General features: G+C 29.9%; 1 protein-coding gene across 1 annotated transcript; it reads left to right on the plus strand.

Annotated features, from left to right (window-relative positions):
* Positions 1–9,695: 9,695 nt before the first annotated feature.
* LOC146940159 (sugar transport protein 5-like) lies at positions 9,696–12,933 on the plus strand. The gene is made up of 4 exons (XM_085753796.1): positions 9,696–10,356; positions 10,861–11,180; positions 11,514–12,143; positions 12,378–12,933. Exons 1-4 carry the CDS (start codon positions 10,224–10,226, stop codon positions 12,816–12,818), a joined length of 1,524 nt encoding a protein of 507 aa, XP_085609922.1. The 5' UTR covers positions 9,696–10,223; the 3' UTR covers positions 12,819–12,933.
* Positions 12,934–19,528: the final 6,595 nt, after the last annotated feature.

The raw sequence follows: 19,528 nt of genomic DNA on the forward strand, positions 1-19,528 counted from the left end.
TCTTATTTTCTCCTTTGAAAAATTTGATTCGAAGTGGATGCAAGATTTAATTTAAAGTAGATGCATCCCAATTCGACGTATTTTCTAGTCTTTTACTATCTTCCTTTGTGTTGCTCTAGTTCTTATTTAGACCTTTTCACCTCTCAATTGTTGACATGAGCAACAAATTACATATTTCTTTTTTGAAGGATACAAATTACATACTCGCTCCGTCCCATATTACTTGACCTAGTTGACTCTGTCACGTATGCTAATGCACAATTTTAAACTTAAATTTCTTTAATAATCTAGTAGAAAAAATTACGAAAATTTGATATTTTGAAAATATTAATCGAGACGAATCTAACAACATCTTATATGCTATATTTTGTTTTTATATATTGGTAGAAAAATAGAGTCAAAGCATGTTACATGAATAGTGCAAATATTCTAAATAGGTCAAGTAATATGGGACGAAGGGAGTATATTTTAGTCCCAAAGTCAATAATAGATAATTTAATGTGGAGTTATAAGCCCAACTTATTGTATAGTCTCCTAGTTTGATGTCATTCAAAATCTGAAATATTGATTTATGCATGTTTGTAGAAGTAATTTTTTTTTTACAAGTTAATTTTTTTTACTTATATTAATGGTAATATTTTAATTGTTATTTTCTTACATTATCTTTAAATGTATGTGTGATAAAACTTGCTTATATATACACCAAAAAATTTGCTTGTAGTTATACGTTATGATGTGATGATTCATCCTTTTCTTTTCATGAGCTATACTTTTTTTTTTTTTGGCACAAACCATGAGCTATACTTTTACTACATATATATTATATTTATTAAATTAGACTCTCAAGCTATTTTGGTAACATTTCATAATTATTTTGCCAAGTAATACTATTTGCTTCATATCATTAATTTTTCTAATGTGGTTCTCTCTATATTGCATTGCTATACTCTCGTATCCTTCTTGTGTGTCAAGTACTATCAACCTCCTCATTCTTTGTACAATTTGACTTTCATGGGAGCATGCATACATTGAATTGCATCATCACATTAGGCTAAAAGCAACAACACAAGTGAAATTGATATCACATCTTCATCCAAAGTCCTAAGACATTAGGTATAAAAGCCATCTTAATTATATGTTGTTCAACATCTACTATTGAATTCAATATCGAATTTTAACTAACATTTGCACGTTAAAATCTCTCCATTAATTGTGAGACTCTCCGTGTTTGTGATTTACTGCTAAGGACGACTTTTGCTCCCCCACAATATTGAACCATGATAGCATACCACAGTCGGAAGAGCAAACACTGGTGTGAGTCGACACATTGGAGAAAGGGCAACCACACAGGTGAGAATGATACCACATCTTCAATCAAAATTTTAAGGCTTAAGTATATGAGATTTTTCACTTATTTGTTGGTCAACCTCACTCTTTTATCCAATGTTAGGCTTTACTATACACTTGATACATCACAATATTCTCGCTCTCAAAGTATAACGAAATTCTAGCCCGTGCTTGGCATGGGTGTCCATACTAGTTCTTTGTACAATTTGAGTTATTCACATCTTCCACAATTAACTACACTTTAATATTTTTGTATTTATTTCTCTTTATTGTTGTGTCAACCTCCTCATTCTTTTGTATTTATTTTTGTATTCACATCATTCACATCTTCCATAGTTTCATAGATAACAGTCTATTTAGATTATTTGATTCGTTAACCTAATATCTCTTTATATTAGAAACATATGTTTAAAGAAAAAAAGAAAAGAAACATATGTTATTCTTATTGATAAATGTCTACTGTTTATTCCTCTTTATGTGGCCATAATTTCATAACAGTCTATTTAGATTATTTGATTCGTTAACCTAATATCTCTTTATATTAGAAACATATGTTTAAAGAAAAAAAAAAAAGAAACATATGTTATTCTCATTGATAAATGTCTACTCTTTTAAAAAAGTGACAAACATATTACTCTTCTCCTCCCTCTCCAACAAGTGAGCCCTAGTTTTCTCTATCTCTCTAGGTTTTCTCTTCCAGTTTCTTCATTGAGGGGTGGTTTTGGGTCAATTTTTGACCCGAAATCACCCCCTCTTCATCTTTTCCTCTCTATTTCAATCTAAATAAGTGATTTCCACATAGATCTAGGTTTTTTCTTTGTGATTTCATCATCTAAGTGTGGTGGTTTGTTGTTCGTCGTCTTGTGCGGCGCTGTTTCATTTTCCGTCTTCTTGCGGTGTTCATTTGATTCATCTTGAAAGATCGATTATTCAATCAAAGATTTGGGCGTCAACGTTGCAGATCTGGAGTCCATGGATATTCCGGTCATTTTAATTTTATCATATATTTTTGTAGGCATTATGCCGTTATATGCTATTAACTTGGATGCTGTGAGTTTGTTCGCAGATTCATCCTTTACGTTTTTAGCGGTGTTGAATGATGTAATCTCTCGATTTGAATGAATGAATATCATTTTATTTTTGTCAAAAAAAAATGTCTACTCTTTTATTATTCCTCTTTATGATTCCTCTTTATGTGGCCATAGTTTCTTAACAATCTATTTAGATTATTTGATTCGTTAACCTAATATATCTTTATATTAGAAACATATGTTTAAAGAAAGAAAAAAAAAGAAACATATGTTATTCTCTCATTGATAAATGTCTACTGTTTTATAATAGAGTAAATGACCATTATTATTTCCCAAATCCCATACGTTCCCATTTTAATATTCATTATAATTACCGCCGAAAAGATGGGCACGTGCCCTTCTTTCTGTTTTTTATTGTGTTAACTTGTGTAGTCAACGATATATTATAGAAATTTGTATGCAAATTACAAATGATATTTTATATAAATTTATAAGTTTAGTATATTTGTGACTTTCAAAAGTAACAAACTCGACAAACAATATTTTTCTTTTTCAATGACAACAATAATATAACAAATATAAAAAAATCCTATCTTTTTTAAAAACACCAACAATATAGCATTATTATAAGAAAATTTGTTTAAAGTTATAATTGGAATAACAAAAAAGCCAGCGCAAAAACCTTCCCAAAGGAGCTATTTTCTTTATATATAGTATAGATATAGACAATTCTATTTTTATTTTATTTTGTTTCCAAATTCTTCTATTATATCGCCAAAAAAGAAAAACTTCTATCATCACTTGCTAAGAGCTCAAAGTCACATCCATCGTACATCTACGCCGTTCTTGTGAAATTGGAAGCCCGACTCTCTTAGTAAAATTAGGCCTCTAAAAAAAAATTAGAAGAGAAAAAAAACTATAATTATAATGTTTTTATTTTTAGAGAATAATTATATTGATTTTTGTTAGAACTTTGCGATTTTATACGACAAGTATATGCCAAAAATTACGAATGTTCTAAAAAAACAAGAAAAAAATTAGGTCCAAAAGAGATCCTATCATGCTGAAAAAAATACAATTAAAAAATATATGAAAAATGGAAAGAAAAAAAAAAACTGTCATCACTAAGAGTTGAAGAGTTGAAGAGTTGGCACCTTGCATAACAATACCAAGAAATACCGCTGGGGCGCACTTTCCTTATTGTTAGTACTGTAATGCTATGTGTATATATATTATATTTTTAGTGCATTGTACATTAAAAAAAAATATTTTGAGCCCCTAAAATTGGGGAGGCCCAGCTCTATAGAGCTGTTTGCACCTCCCCAGGGACGGCCCTGATGAACCCCCATTTTTGGCGTGAATTTAGTGGGTGTTTTGCGTGAATTTAACAAGTGGATATACTTATTATTATACATATTATGCTAATATTGTATTAGAACAGAATTAATATAATATGTATATATGCTCATTAAATTCACGCAAAACACCCACTAAATTCACGCAAAACACCTACTAAATAAATCACCCACTAAATAACGAAAATCAGCAGAGACCAAACCGAAGATAAAGAGAGCGTAAAACAAACTTACCTGTGGGCGTTGAAGAGCATTAACTAGTGGGCGGGCGTTTTGCATTGTTTATGTTTGCAGCTGTTGATGAGACAATGGTAAAGACATGCACTAAGAGGAAGGACTATTTGATGAATCACTATTCAATTACTTGTACAGCTTTTAATTGAAGAGAAATCTTTATATAATACAAAAGCTTAAATCTTTGAGCAAAAGTACATGTGGCATCTTTATACTCCCCATTTCATTTAATGTTTTTCCATCAACCAATCAAAATGGATCTTGATTCATTCATTTTTTATTAGCCAATCAAAATTGAATCATGACTCACTTATTTTTCACCATCCAATCAAAATTGATCATGATATGATTTTTTCCCTATATATAGACAATTTGATTTTTTATTATTTTCATCTACCTCTTCCTCCCATAAAAAATCACTGCTTTCAACCTCATTATCTTTTTGTTTTATTTTTTTTATTTTTAATTGTTTTATTGTTTATTTAACATTTCTTATTGTTATGTTCCTTTTTATGTGATTTCTTAGGTTGATGTTTCTTATTCATATTCTCTTTCCATTTTTCTTTTGGTGTTTATATGTTCTTTGTTTTTGTTCGGATCTTTATTTTGGACATGGAAGTCAATCAAGAGAAAAGAAGAAATGCATCACATATAAATTAGAATATATACGAAGGATTTCTATTACCATGTTCAAATATAATCACTTTCATCCCCCTTTTGTTTTATTTTAATCCCTCAATACTCAAAATTTTTTCTATCTATCTATTCTTTTTTGTTTAATTTTTCTTATGTTTCTTATGTTGTTATTTTAATTTTAATATCTTGCTCTTTTATATGTTATTTTGGTTTTTGATTTTTTTTTTTTGCTACTTTATGCTTGAGATGGAAACCAGTCAATAGACAAGAAGAAATGCATCCTATTTTCAAAAAATTGATTGAATCGATAACTTTGGAGTGAAAAAGATAAGAAATACATAATAGGAAATCGATTTTATGGCACCTTTGATTTTTGTTTTTTGAGTCAAAAAGTTCCTTTTTTCTTTAACTAAAAGGGAGCAAGGTGCTACCCTAAAATTTTAAGTGCATTTTCAAAAAAATAGTAAACCTTACAATCATTTATATTTTATTTCCTTCATCCTAATTAAATATTTAAATGAGTTTATACTATTTTTAAAATTAATATCCTAATTAAAAATTATTAAATTATTATGTTTTTTAAGTGTAAAAATATTATGTTTTATTCAACGTCATATTTTTGTATCCATCATTCATTCTATTATTAAAATTAATAATCACATATGCTTTAAAACTGCATTAATATTTTTATTAATTACCTTATTTATAAGTGGAAAGTTGTAAAAGTCTTATAATGACAAAACTAAATGAATTTTTTATTTCTTATTAATATCTTTCAATGACACTTTGCCCCCTCAAAAAAAAAAAAACATGTTTCAATGGCAACCATCAAATTATTATCATTGTTTGATTTCTCAACCAATCAAATGGATTCATCCACCCTTTGTCTTAATTTTTGACCAATTAGATTTAACAAAATCATGAAAGGTTTCAATCATACACGTATTTTTTATCAATAAGCTAAATATAATTTTTTTTCCAACAAATATAATTCTTATAACAAGTAAATTGTATGTTTTTCCACTCAACTTTCAACCATAACATAGCATGTTGACATGACATTTTTTTCTTTTATTTTTCTACAAAAGATGCAAAACCATGCAAGAATTTAATGTTATATCAATTGTCTAATTCAATGTATTTATTGGTTTGGTTTGAATGTGTTTTTCCATGATGTTATAGGTTTTTGGTACAAAATTGGATTTAGAAGAAAACAATTAATTTTGTTTCAGGAAAGAAAAAAAATCTAACAACTAATTACTAACATTTGACATTAAAAAAGCATTTGTTTTATAGGATATCTTTTTTCTTAATTAAATATATAACTTTTAAACTATGATAATCAATAAAATCTTATGTCTTTAATTTTAAATAGTATTCAAGACATTTTGCTAATTCCCTAAAAAAAAGACATTTTGCAAATTAAAATTAGAAAATAATTGACATTTTAAGGATCTACACTAACAAGTTTTTTTAAGATAAAAATAAAATTTATGGAGAAAAAAAAAGTAGCGGACGTAAATCTAACCCGATAAAAAATTAGGGACATAAATCGAATCAAAAAAAGAGCCAACACGGTATTTTCTATTCATTTCAGTGATAGTCTTTGTCCCAATTGTTGTTTTTATCATCTTGAATTTAATTCATTTGAAAATATTATGACATTTAATCAAATGAACTTTGTTCATTGATATGACCACATATGCTAAAATTAATTTGTGATAAAATATTTCTAAGTATACAACAATGCCTTAAACTTTTGTAAAAAAATGTCTTAACTTTTTTACTAAAGCCTTAAATATTATACTATATACATTAAATTTTTTCAGCTTATTATAGAAGTTTCTTATTCATAGCACCATCATCATTAATTATAATTTACAATTTTTTGTCTTGGACCATGAGAATTGCTACAAAAAAAAAATTAAGAAAATTTGTTGCTAATTTTTAAAAAGTTACTTTGAAATTAAACCAAGATTGAATTCCCATTTTTTATTAATATGGAATTTATATTTATATTGTTAATATATTTCATGCAGTGAGCTTTAACCACATAAATATGATTAATACCAGTATTCAATTGAAATTAAATTTAAATTATAAACATTTGTGAAGTAATTAATTTTTTACCTCTCAAAATAGGAGAAAAAAATTCTTTGTGAACAAAAAAATATTTTTGTTGTAAAGGACTCTTTGTATACCGGAGTTTGATCGAAAGATTGTTCTACTGAAAAATCAAACTCGGGTTTCCTGATTAATTTGGAACTCACTAACCACTTGAGTTCAATCACATTACAATCAATGCTTTTTTAGTAAAAATATTTCAAATAATTCTAATTTCATAATGCATATTAATGCTCAAATAAATTTTACAGTCCTATAATTGCAACTTGGTTGGAAGCTCCATTGATATTGATATGCATGTGCCAATGTTCAAACTTATACCCCTCATTGTGTGAATTTAACCGCTGGAGTACTTGAGAGAAAAAATACAAAATATCTCATGAGTATATTTTTCTAATTGCTCTAATTTATATAAATGGAAAAGATATTATGAAAATAGAAAGAAAATGCTAATACCAATATTGAATAAATAAATGTTAATTTTTTTAGAGGATGAATAAATGTTGATTAGTAATTGTTGTAGATTCAAACAAAATCACCACGATGTTAAATTAAAAAATTAAATAAATAAAACAAGAAATTTTGTTCTTGTGGTCAATTAGCTCCATCAACGACGAATTATTATGGAGAACATGAGTTTGATTCTAGGTGGAACAGTTAATGGTCAAACTTTACTAACCTCCCGACTTAACTTAAGATTACTAGGACCCCTTTAGCTTTAAAGCCATAGGGCTAACACCATAATAAACAGTGGTGGGCCTAATAGAGAATAATGTTTATGAAACGACTCTCATCACTTTTATACAGATCTAAATAAATAAATTATTTTAAAATAAATAAGTGTTGTTGGAATATAACAATATAGTTATTTGTGGAACTTATTTGTTGAAGAAATTACATTCCTATTAAGTATTATTATTAAAAGATAAATGAGTAATGTGTATAAGCGACTCATTCAAAATCTCAAATTGGCGAGAACTTTTATTCATACAAATTTAATTCATGTTTCATTTAAAATTAATGTTTGAAAGAATGAATTAAGAATTATTTGAAAGAAATACATGACATCTAAAAACTTAAAAAAAAAAAAAATAGTTCATAATTTTCTTACTACCTGGGATCATACATTTAATTTAATCATCACTTTAGACTAAAAGAAACCACATAAGTGATATTGACACCACATCTTCACCCTAAATCTTAAGACATTAGATATATTATGTTGCTCAATATCTACTCTTGAATTCAATGTACATTTGACACAATAACAACTCTCCCACTCGCGCTCCCGCTACAAAGTCGAACCGAGTTTTGTTACGGCCGTTGGAATTTATGGGGGAACTCATGGTGGTGTGGATCGATCCATTGGAGCTAGAGCAATCATCCAAGTGAGAATGATATTACATTTTCACCGAATTTTAAGGTATTAAGTATATGAGTCTTCCAACTTATATGTTGTCCAACCTCCACTCTTTTATTCAATGTTGAAATGTAACTTACACTTGATACATACAACATTTTTTCACTTAAGTATGGTTGAATTCTAGTCTGTGCTTGGCACGGGTATCCATACTAGTGAAAATACATACCAGCAAATGAGTATTTATTTGACTTTGTCTCTCTCATAGTTTTTGTGATGTGTCATGCTTTGATTGGATGTGACCATATCCTATTTGTTGGTCATGGGACCAACCAAGAATTGCTAGAATAGTTAACCCCTGTAGATTTAGTAGTCGATGATGACGACGACCACATTGACGTCGCCTGAAACAACAACTAAGACAGAGACGATGATGACGACGACAGTGATAAACTTGGTCTCGCCGGAAACAACAAAATGACGACGAAGACAAGATATACGACAACGACGACGTGATAGTTCCATTGTTTTCGCTGAAAAAATACAACAACATTACCGAGACCCTTCGATTCTTCTTCCCCCTTCCATACAATAAATCAAATACACAATGTTCAAAACTTTCAATTTTCCAAAATATAATCTACATCTTATATTTGATCATCGAAAAAGTGATTCAGGAGATAGGGTTGAGTTAATTTATTTATGTGAATTTTGTACCCACTGTCATAACTAAGATCACACCCTTTGTGCTTACCCATTATGCTTGCCGTTGTTGTCGTCGTCATCTCTATTGTCTTTATGGTTGATGTTTCCGGCGAGGCCATCGTTGCCGGCTCCACACTCGGTGTCATCACAACACAGTGACACACTTTCTCTCTCTGTTTTTTTTTTTCTTTCACAAATTTTCTCCTTTTCTTTTTTAATGACTAATTCTCTCTCTTCGTCGCTGTCATAGCACACATTCTTGGAATTATATTTTAATGCATATGACTAAGTACGTATTTGCTTCTGCATTTTACAAACCACATTTTCCACAAAACCACACAACTCACCACATTAATGCAAAAGCTTCAAATGCTAGCTTATAAAAATCACGACAGTTTTACTTTGGAAATCTCGCAGACCTGCGTTTGTGGTTGCAAACTCCAAACCAAACACACTAAAACAAACAAGAGGGAGCTAGCTTTCATTTCCCTTTCATGTTTTGCAAAACAACGAAAAATAAAGTCACGTACAACTGGTTTTTCTCATAAATGTTGGGGAGTGTGGGGGATGATGGGCCTGACTAATTAATGCACACCAATTACGTGAAATGAGTGACAGAGTGAGCACACAAAAAGGAAAAGTCCTACCGCATAGTCAACGCTTCAAAGTAATGTTGGGGAGTGTGGGGGATGATGGGCCTGACTAATTAATGCACACCAATTACGTGAAATGAGTGACAGAGTGAGCACACAAAAAGGAAAAGTCCTACCGCATAGTCAACGCTTCAAAGTATATAGTTGTATTGACCACAAAGTGCCACGATTCTTTTTCTTTTCTAACCACCAATCTTTGATGTTTTTGTTGAAGTATTTTGGTGATGAATTGGTGATATTCCGTTAAGAATATCAGATTGGACTGGACAGCAAAGGCTTACTCGTGCCTAACATTTTAACAATATCAATTTATTAGCATATCGGTCCGGGGTTTAAACCCCGGCCCCTCTGCACGATCTTTTTTTTTTTTGGTCTAATAGCCTAGTGGCTATAGCTCACACAATTAAATGTGAAGAAGTGGGGTGTCCGGGGTTTGAACCCCGGCCCCTGCATAAATTATGCAATGTCCCTGCCAACTGAGCTAAGCTCTGGGACAGGAAAACGATCTTTGATTAATATTAAAATATTTTAGAGAACCTTTATAATATAAGTATTTACATGTGAATTTAATCTCGAGAATTTTGTTCCCCATGTTGCCATGTATGTCAACATCAAGCGAGGACAATGACATTTTGTTTTGTTTTCAAAAAATGTGTTTGGAATTTGGATTATGTAGTTATTATTTTTCAGCATCACTAACTTTTTTTCCTCTTAGCTTTATCTATACTCCTAGGTAGTAAGATTGGAAAGCAGATACACTGAGAGGACAAGGTTGAAAATGGCAGGTGGGGGGTTTGCCATTGATGCACCTTCGAATGGCTTCGACGGAAAGATAACACTCTCAGTTATCATTACTTGTATTGTTGCTGCATCTAGTGGACTCATTTTTGGATATGACATTGGGATTTCAGGTTTTTTTCCTTTTTGTTTTTTTATTATAAAGTATCCAATTAGAGCATGTTTTTTGCTTTTTAAAGCATCTTGTATTCTGCTACATCAATCTTTGCCCAAAATGAAAGAAAATGTTTTAAACAATTTTTCAAATATCGACTTGCCAAAGTCACTGACCTGATCACTAGTTGAATCGCATGATTTGTACTACTAATAGTTTTCAATTTGAATGATTTGATCATATAACTCAAGAATTAAATTGGACTCAACAAGGTGTCTGTTTCTGTAGAAAATTCTAAAAAAAAAAACTTATACCTATAAAATGTCAAAATCATTAGAGAAATTAACAGAATTTCACAAGCTCAATCACTATGTAATGGGTTTTGGACAAATTCTAATAATTGCATTTTAATCATGATGCTATACATTATTTTTACATTTTATCTTCAAAATTTACTTGGAGAAGAACCAAAGTCATAAAGCTCACCCTTAATTTTACTAATGAAAAATGTTATCAAATTCAGGAGGTGTTACAACAATGGTGCCATTTCTCAATAAATTCTTCCCAGATATTCTAAGAAAGGCTGCTGGTACTGAAGTAAACATGTACTGTGTGTATGACAGTCAAATGTTGACATTGTTTACGTCTTCTCTGTATCTAGCTGCGTTAGTGTCAACTCTTGTAGCTAGCAAAGTCACTGCAGCTATCGGTCGAAAAAACACCATAATGTTGGGTGGTGCCATCTTTCTTGCTGGTGCTGCTATTAATGGAGGTTCTGAAAATATTGTTATGCTCATCCTTGGTCGTATTCTTCTTGGTTTTGGGGTCGGTTTCACTAGTCAAGTAAGTGAACTTATACAATTATACACATTTGTTAATAGTAGTTCAACATCGTCAACAATATAAAATTTTCTATTATACATAAGCAATGAGACCATTTCCCCCTTTTTTAATTTAACTTTTAGCCACAATTTTAAATAGCAATGTTGCCGCGATTCTTGTTCTTACAGAGAATTGTGATCAAATATAGTTGTATCTTGGTCGCAGGGACATAAAAATCATAATGTTGTGGTCCAAATTCCTTTATTTAAAATATTGCTACTAACTTTTAACTTAATAAACCATGTTTAAAATAAATTTGCTTGCTAATTGTGTTACATGATGCAATTGGAAAAGGCGACTCCACTATACCTTTCTGAAATTGCTCCACCAAAATGGCGAGGTGCTTTCAGCACGGGCTTCCAATTCTTCTTAGGAGTTGGCGTGGTTGCTGCAGGTTGCATAAATTACGCGACTGCCAAGCACACATGGGGCTGGCGACTCTCTCTTGGACTAGCAGTGGTGCCTGCAGCCGTGATGACAATTGGTGCCTTCCTCATATCCGACACACCCAGCAGCTTGGTTGAACGTGGCAAGATAGACCAAGCCAGGAAAGCATTGCAGAAAATCAGAGGATCCTCCATCGATGTTGAGCCAGAGTTAGAAGAACTCATTAAGTGGACAGAAGTTTCGAAATCAGTGCAAGAAGAGCCATTTATGACCATATTTGAGAGACAATATCGACCTCACTTAATCATGGCCTTTGCAATCCCCTTTTTTCAACAGTTTACAGGGATCAACATCGTCGCTTTCTATTCACCAAATCTCTTTCAATCTGTGGGTTTAGGAAACAACGGTGCTTTACTTTCTGCCGTTATTCTTGGACTCGTCAACCTTGCTTCTATCCTAGTCTCAACTGCTTTTGTTGATCGGTTTGGTCGAAGATTCTTGTTCATTACGGGTGGCATTCTAATGCTTGTCTGTCTGGTAAGCAAATTAAGCAACCATATGTGTATAATATTATTTATATTTATTTATTGTTCTAGGTTTTTTATACTCTCAATCTCAACTACTAAAAAAATGAAATAACGACAGAAAGATTGCGGTACTAATGCTTTTTCCGTCTCTAAATTTCCGTCCTTATATTAATTTTTTCGTCTAGTCGTTATACCTGTGGTATTGGTACTAATAATTATATAATTTGTGTTGACACTTTGAAAGATTGCAGTGTCTGCTTTGCTAGCTTTGACGACTGGTATTCATGGTACAAAGGACATGTCAAAGGGAAATGCAACATTGGTATTGGTTTTACTATGTTTCTATGCCGCAGGTTTTGGTTGGTCTTGGGGCCCACTCACCTGGCTAATTCCAAGTGAAATTTTCCCCTTAAAAATCAGAACAACTGGACAAAGTATAGCAGTTGGTGTACAATTCATAATCTTGTTTGTGTTATCACAAACATTCTTGACAATGCTATGCCACTTCAAGTTTGGTGCTTTCTTGTTCTATGCATTTTGGGTTGCAGTGATGACTCTATTTATTATTTTCTTTTTACCTGAGACCAAAGGAATTGCTTTGGAGTCAATGTACATTATATGGGGCAAACATTGGTTTTGGCGGAGGTTTGTTAAAGGAGAAGTTGAGAAGGACAATCTTCCATGAAAAAAGTAGTACTATCACTTCATACTCTATGTAAAGTTATTTGTATGCAAATTGATTATAGGTGTTGGCTCTGCTACACTTCTTATAGCTATCAAAATAATTGCTTGAAAGATCATATTAGTGTATTATATAAGTTTATGTAATCCCTTTTTTAGTTAGAGTTCAAGTTGATGCTTATGGATTTCGAAGTTTATGATAAAAACTTAGGTTTAGTCTTTTGTGCAGAGGTTATTATCAAGGATAAAATGCAGGGTTTGTTCTGTTGTGGTGGAGGCTGTTAATTTGAACAAATGCTTGGTCAAAAGCTTCTAAACATATTGAGAACTTATAAGAGCTTATGTAACTAAGGCAAATATAATTTGGCCTTTTAGAATTTGATATTTTGAAGTATGTTTTTGAGCTGACTGTATTTCTGTATGTAACAATCGGACACCACTTGTGTACCATTGGGATACCAATGTTATATAACATTGGCCAATGAAAGTGTGCCATATAGGAATGTCTAAAGCGGAAAGATAAAATATATGCATGTGAAGTGTTATGTGGCACACCTTCATTATCACCAGGTGTGTAGCCAAACTATTTTGGCTAATCTTTAGCATATGTTATGCATAAGACTAGTCTCTTGCATTAACCAATACTATTATTTTGTTAAAACAAATTAGACTTAAATGTATTGTCGCTCTCTCTATTTTGCCTAAGCTAAATCTTATTGTTCCTAAACTAAAGTTTTAGTCCCTGCATTTATAAATTGAGTTCATATGTTAAAATGTATGTATAGGAGAGGAGATGACTTTCTGTAGTAAAAAATTTGATTTGAATGGTTTGTACAATAAAAATTTGCGGTTTCATTTAACAAAAAAAAAAAATCAATATATGTTAATGTGAATTTAGTAGGTATTTGTCAATGTCAACTATATGAATGACTTTCTATGATTAAAAAAATTAAAAAACTTATTTGAATGGTTGACACAACAACAATTTTCGTTTCATTTTCTCAAAAAAAAAAAAAAAATTCGTTTCATTTAACCACAAAAAAAATTCCTTATGTTATGTGTATTTATCTATATAATATAAATTTAGGACCTATTTCATTTTTCTTCTCTTCTATTTTTGACATGTGTCACCATATTTCAAAGTTTTAAAATTTCATTCAACTAGCGACATGTGGCACTCTAATGTTGTTCTATTCTCAAGCATTTGCATTATTGTCACTTTGTGTATTAATTTTTCTAATTAATATATGGAACCGTGTGTTTTTTTTTTTGGAAGACCAATTATATTGTATTATTATATTTGTATAATCATGTAATGTAGTGTTTTATTATCATATATTTTATAGTTGATATTAAGGAATAAAATTTTAACGAGATTGTTTTATATAATATGATATTTCAATATAAAAATATATATGCATAATAAATTGCATATATTTTTAACCTATTAAAAATATTATCAGATTTATAATTTATCGCAAAATATAAAATGTAAGTCATGTTTTTATCACAAAATATATAATGTAAGTCACATTTTTATAAAATGTAATCACCCATAATAACCGTTGTTAAATCATAATAATCCCCGTGCCAAGTATAGTGACTTTGATCCACCATTTTTTTTAATAAATTTTGTTGAATTGTTTAATATTTATTTTAGGAAAGAACAAAAAAATCGGATGCTTTATTTTAAGACAGAAAAAAAGTTGGAATTGGAAGTATTTAATTGGAATTTTTATTTTGGCAAAAGGTATTTAATTGGAATTAAAATTATAAATGGGTGATTGGCAAAGAATATCAAAAATATGATTTCAGTTGATTCTATTTAATGGACTTGCTAAAATAAACGTTAAACCTTCCCAGAAAAAATAAGCCTTAAACCAAAAAAAAAAAAAAATCGGAAAAACACCTTTCAACATAATTCCCCATAATAGCTGAGGAGGATGAGATAATATGATATTTATAAAATGTAAATCACCCATAATAACCGTTGTTAAATCATAATAATCCCCGTGCCAAGTATAGTGACCGTGATCCACCATTTTTTTTTTTAATAAATTTTGTTGAATTGTTGAATATTTATTTTAGGAAGAAAAAAAAAATCGGATACTTTATTTTAGGACATATTATCTTCGTAATTATTATCGCCGAATAAAACAAATAAAATGATTTAATGACATTTTTTATTTTGTTTTGACATATTAATGACGTTGTTATTACTACATTAAAATCAGTACACCACTACCAAAAAGATCAGTACACCTTTCGTCTCATTTTTTTATGATATTAAAACAAGGATGTTAAATTTTACTCGACAACATGAGCTATGTCGTTTTCACAATTAACTAATATTAGTCAAATTATTTTCTACATTCATGAAAAAAAAACTATACATTTGGTTTTTGAACACATTTACAATTTTTTACACATTTAAATAAAAAAATTAAATAGATATGTACATCATGAGTATTTTTTTTTTAATAAAGATGTACCTCATGAGTATTTGTTTCCCCTAAAAAAAATCATGAGTATTTTTTTTCTTTCTAATTTAATCGTACAAAATTTTTTTTGTCAACAATTTAATCGTACAAATTGTTGATAATTAATGTACCATTTAATTGTCAATTACTACATACATGAAATTTTTTTTTGTGATTGCTTCATACATTTTGGCCATAAATATTGTGTTTACACTTTTTTTAAGTTACAACTCACAATTTTCATATCACTACTATACATTGTGCTTTTTGGTTTCAACATTCTCACTCAATTTCGAGATTCATACTAAAATTTTGAAAATTTTCTCAAGATCATTCTTTTATTTTATTCATTTTTACTACTTATTCTCATTTTTTTTTCTTCTTAGATCTAATTCTTAAGACTTGATCAATTTCTAATATTTTTTCATAGGTACAACAATTAAACAAACTTCTCTCTGTTTTTCTTTGTCAATTATTCTTGATCTTTATTCACTTTCTATTTAGTTGTTGCAGAAGTGGATCTCAAACATTGAATGTGATGAAAGAATCAACAGATGGTGTGAACTTTGAAGAAATTGGATTAAACACCTTGATTAGAGTGGATATATTTTATTAGTTTTTTAAGCAACGATTATTCTTTTCTACAACTATTCATCTAATTAGTTTTAGAGATATAATCTGTTTTGTAAATGATAGATATTTCACATTCCAAATAGTAGTTTTTCTATAGATTAATGATTATGTTGTACTTTCAACTTTGATGTGCATCTACGAAAAAAAGTTGTAAGAATTGTCATATGTTCATTATGAGTTTTTTCTTAATATTATAATATTGATAAGATCTTATTGTATATTATAGAAATTTGTTATTTGCTTCTATGTAATTTGTTATTCAACGAAATTAATGATTACCAAAATACAATTATAGATCTTCTTTTTAAGAGACATGGAACATCATGGTTCAAATCTTTCGCCTATGACTTTGTGTGTGGGACATGAATAGAGACAAACTTTCTAAATCTTTAGAAATTGTTTTAATGAATCAATAAAATTGGCTTGCAGTTTTGATTTTTAAGTTTTGGAGATTTGTTCAATTTTTTTGTTGAATTTTAGATTTTTTAATGATTTTCAATTTTAGTTTTTTTACTAATATTTGACTTTAAAATTGAAAACTGTTCCATCTAATATCAAAATTATCAAGATTGGTTTTTTTTCCCATACCATTTTGTTTCAGCTGATGGTAATAATCTTCATAGAAATGAGTAAAATAATATCATTAAAATAAAACAATATAAAATACTATCCTTCAACAAAAAAATGTTATTGAACCGTTTTTTTGTCAAAAAGAAGTTATTGAACCGTTTTTTTGTCAAAAAGAAGTTATTGAACCGTTTTATGTTGATTTTTTTTTATAAGCAAGAGCAAAATGAGTTTTATGTTGAATTAAAATGGACTATCCATTTATGTCGAACTGTTTTATTCTGTTTTATTAATGTCCATTTTTTCTCATGACCGTGCTATCCATTTAGAAATTAAAATATACCCATCTAACTTTTACAAATGTCCAAGATCTATCTTTTTACCACCAGACCAAACATTTACAAATGTATTACATTAATATATTATTTGTTGATTTTAAAAAAAAAAATTATGATATTTTATATCATTCTTATGTGTGTGTGTCCATGGGCGGATGCACCATATGGTTTGGTGTGACTATAATCACACCAAATTTTTCCTAAAAATAAACTTACATGTGAAAGATATCTACAAGATAACTGTAGAATTGCAAGTTTAGAAAATTGGTCAAACCATTTGTGATTATATATACTTGGTGTTTTTATACATGTTGTTGCATCCACGCCTACAGGTGTTCACAGGATGGATCAGTTTTCATCGTAATCTATTACCCGATGCAATGAAGTTTCGTTAGGTTGGATCAATAAATAATTACACATAATTTTTTTTTAAAAAATCTTAAAAATATATATAATTAAATGACATTCTATATTATAAAAACTTCAAGACTTGGACTAGATTCTAATGTTTAAAATTTGAACACTTGAATATAATAATTTAAACACTTTGAATCTCTTCTTCAAAAAAAGAAAAAAAACACTTTGAATCTCTATGACATGGACCGCGTATTAACAGTGTGAACACTAGGTCAGTTCATAGAAGAAACACGTTGTATAACTCAATTACAATGTTAAATGAGCAAGCGTGGATACATCTTTGTGAACGAATGTGAGTAAAGAAGTTAGTTCACGAGAGCAGAACCTGTTTTAGAACATGGAATAAAGGCACCCTTACTTGAAAATATATGAAAATAGTTGACGTTGTGACTAGGAGGAAGATTAATTTTATGTGCCAAGAAGAAACTAAAGGGGTGGCTAAAAAGGTGAAAAAATTATATAGTTCAAGATTTAAGCATTGGTACACTGGAAAAGTTGGATCAAGAAATGGTGTAGGCATTATTGTGGATAAATAATGGAAAAAGGATATTGTAGATGTAAAGAGGATAGGAGATTGGATTGTATCCCACAAATTTGTAGTTGAATAAGACATCTTTAAATATTTTTTGAAAGGATATAAGACAACTTTATTATTATTAGTGTTTAGGAACCTTAGGTAGGGTTGGAAGAATATCCTATGTAAAATTTTGGAAGGATTTGAAAGACTTAATTCAAGACATACCACAAGAAGAAAATATTTTTCTAGGAGGGGATCTAAATGGGCATGTAAGGAGTGTTTGATAAGTTTTGAAGACGTGAATGAGGGTATAGCTTCGCGGAGATAAATGCATAGGGTAAATCCATCCTATATTTTTTGTTGTCTTTTAATCTTACTTTCTGAAAACAAAAAGGAGTCTTATTATATACAAGAGTGAGATGTCATGTTTTCAGATAGATTTATTTCTTATTAGTAATTCTGACAGAATGATTTGTTTGAACTTAAAGTTTTATCTACAGAGTTTGACTATCCAACATATAGTATTGGTTATTGATGCAAGGGTTAAGAGAAGAGAGAAGAGGAGATACCACAATTGGGATACAAGGATCAAATGGTGGCACTTAAAGGATGAAAACACAAAGTGTTTTCCTACAAAAGATTTTAAAGGAAGGTTGCGTCAAGCTACATAGAAGCGAAAATGATACGTGGAACAAGATGACATATGAGATTAGAAAAGTAGCAAAAAAAAAACACTTGGAGAATTAATAGGTTTTGGAACTAGGTAGGAGTAAAGAATCTTGGTGGCACTAACATGTTCAAATTAAAGTGAGAATCAAAAGGGGATGTTTTAAAGTGTGGTATATGTGTTCAAGTACAAATATTTAGGAAAATTATAAGAGAGCTAAGAAAGGGTCTAAGAAGGCATTGAACGCAGTAAGAACACAAGCTTTTGATGGGTCATACCAAACCTTACACATCAATGAGAGAGAAAAGTTTATATATATTCTTGCTAAGAGACAACTAAGAAAGAAAACATATATGGATCAAGTGAAGTGTATTAAAAAGGAAGATGGTAAATTTATTGTTCAGGAAAGAGATATAAAAGGTAAATAGAAGTAGTATTTTCAAAACTTATTTAATAAAGGTTGTGATATATATATATAACTACTATCATCAGATTCAAGAACACGAGGTAAAATAAGTGTTGAAATGGATGAGACAATAAGGTAGTTGAGCTTGAAAATATATCTATTGAAGGGTAAATAAAGTCTTGGAGAAATTTCATCCTCAAACCTGAACCCGCCCCTACTGCCAGAAATTCATATCCATCAATTTTTATCAATCTAATCCATTTGAGGTAGGAAAACACCCAACACCATATTTGATATCAAATTGACCTCTTCGTAAGGTAATTAGTCAATTTCAAACTAGGTTAATGATTACACTGACTAAAAGTTACAAAATATCTCAAAAGTATGGATAATATTTAGAGACTTGCATGTTACATATTAATATATTTCTGCATTCGGTACAGGTTCGAAGTGTGTATCTATATCTTTAAAGACTTGCCAATCATAATAGGAACATGGGCTACCATAGATCTTATAGGAAAAACCATTTTCAAAAGGTGAATTTGACAATAGTAATTTTTTTTTTAAAAAATGTCAATGTAGAATATTCATGGGGCAAATATTATCATGTTGGAGAGATTCAAACAATTGTCCTTTTTCTGATGACAAATGTTAGTAATTAGTTGTTAGATTAATATTTACTCTTTCGT

This window comes from Medicago sativa, chromosome 3, assembly GCF_051527215.1.
Source record: "Medicago sativa cultivar Bolivia chromosome 3, Bolivia_mono, whole genome shotgun sequence".
Classification (NCBI taxonomy): domain Eukaryota; kingdom Viridiplantae; phylum Streptophyta; class Magnoliopsida; order Fabales; family Fabaceae; genus Medicago; species Medicago sativa.

What these genes read in the sequence shown, in the direction of transcription:
- LOC146940159 (XM_085753796.1), top strand. Translation starts at nt 10,224, where the DNA reads ATGGCAGGTGGGGGGTTTGCCATTGATGCACCTTCGAATGGCTTCGAC. An exon ending in ATATGACATTGGGATTTCAG is followed by an intron (nt 10,357 to 10,860) that starts GTTTTTTTCCTT and finishes TATCAAATTCAG; the next exon opens with GAGGTGTTACAACAATGGTG. An exon ending in TTCTAATGCTTGTCTGTCTG is followed by an intron (nt 12,144 to 12,377) that starts GTAAGCAAATTA and finishes ACACTTTGAAAG; the next exon opens with ATTGCAGTGTCTGCTTTGCT.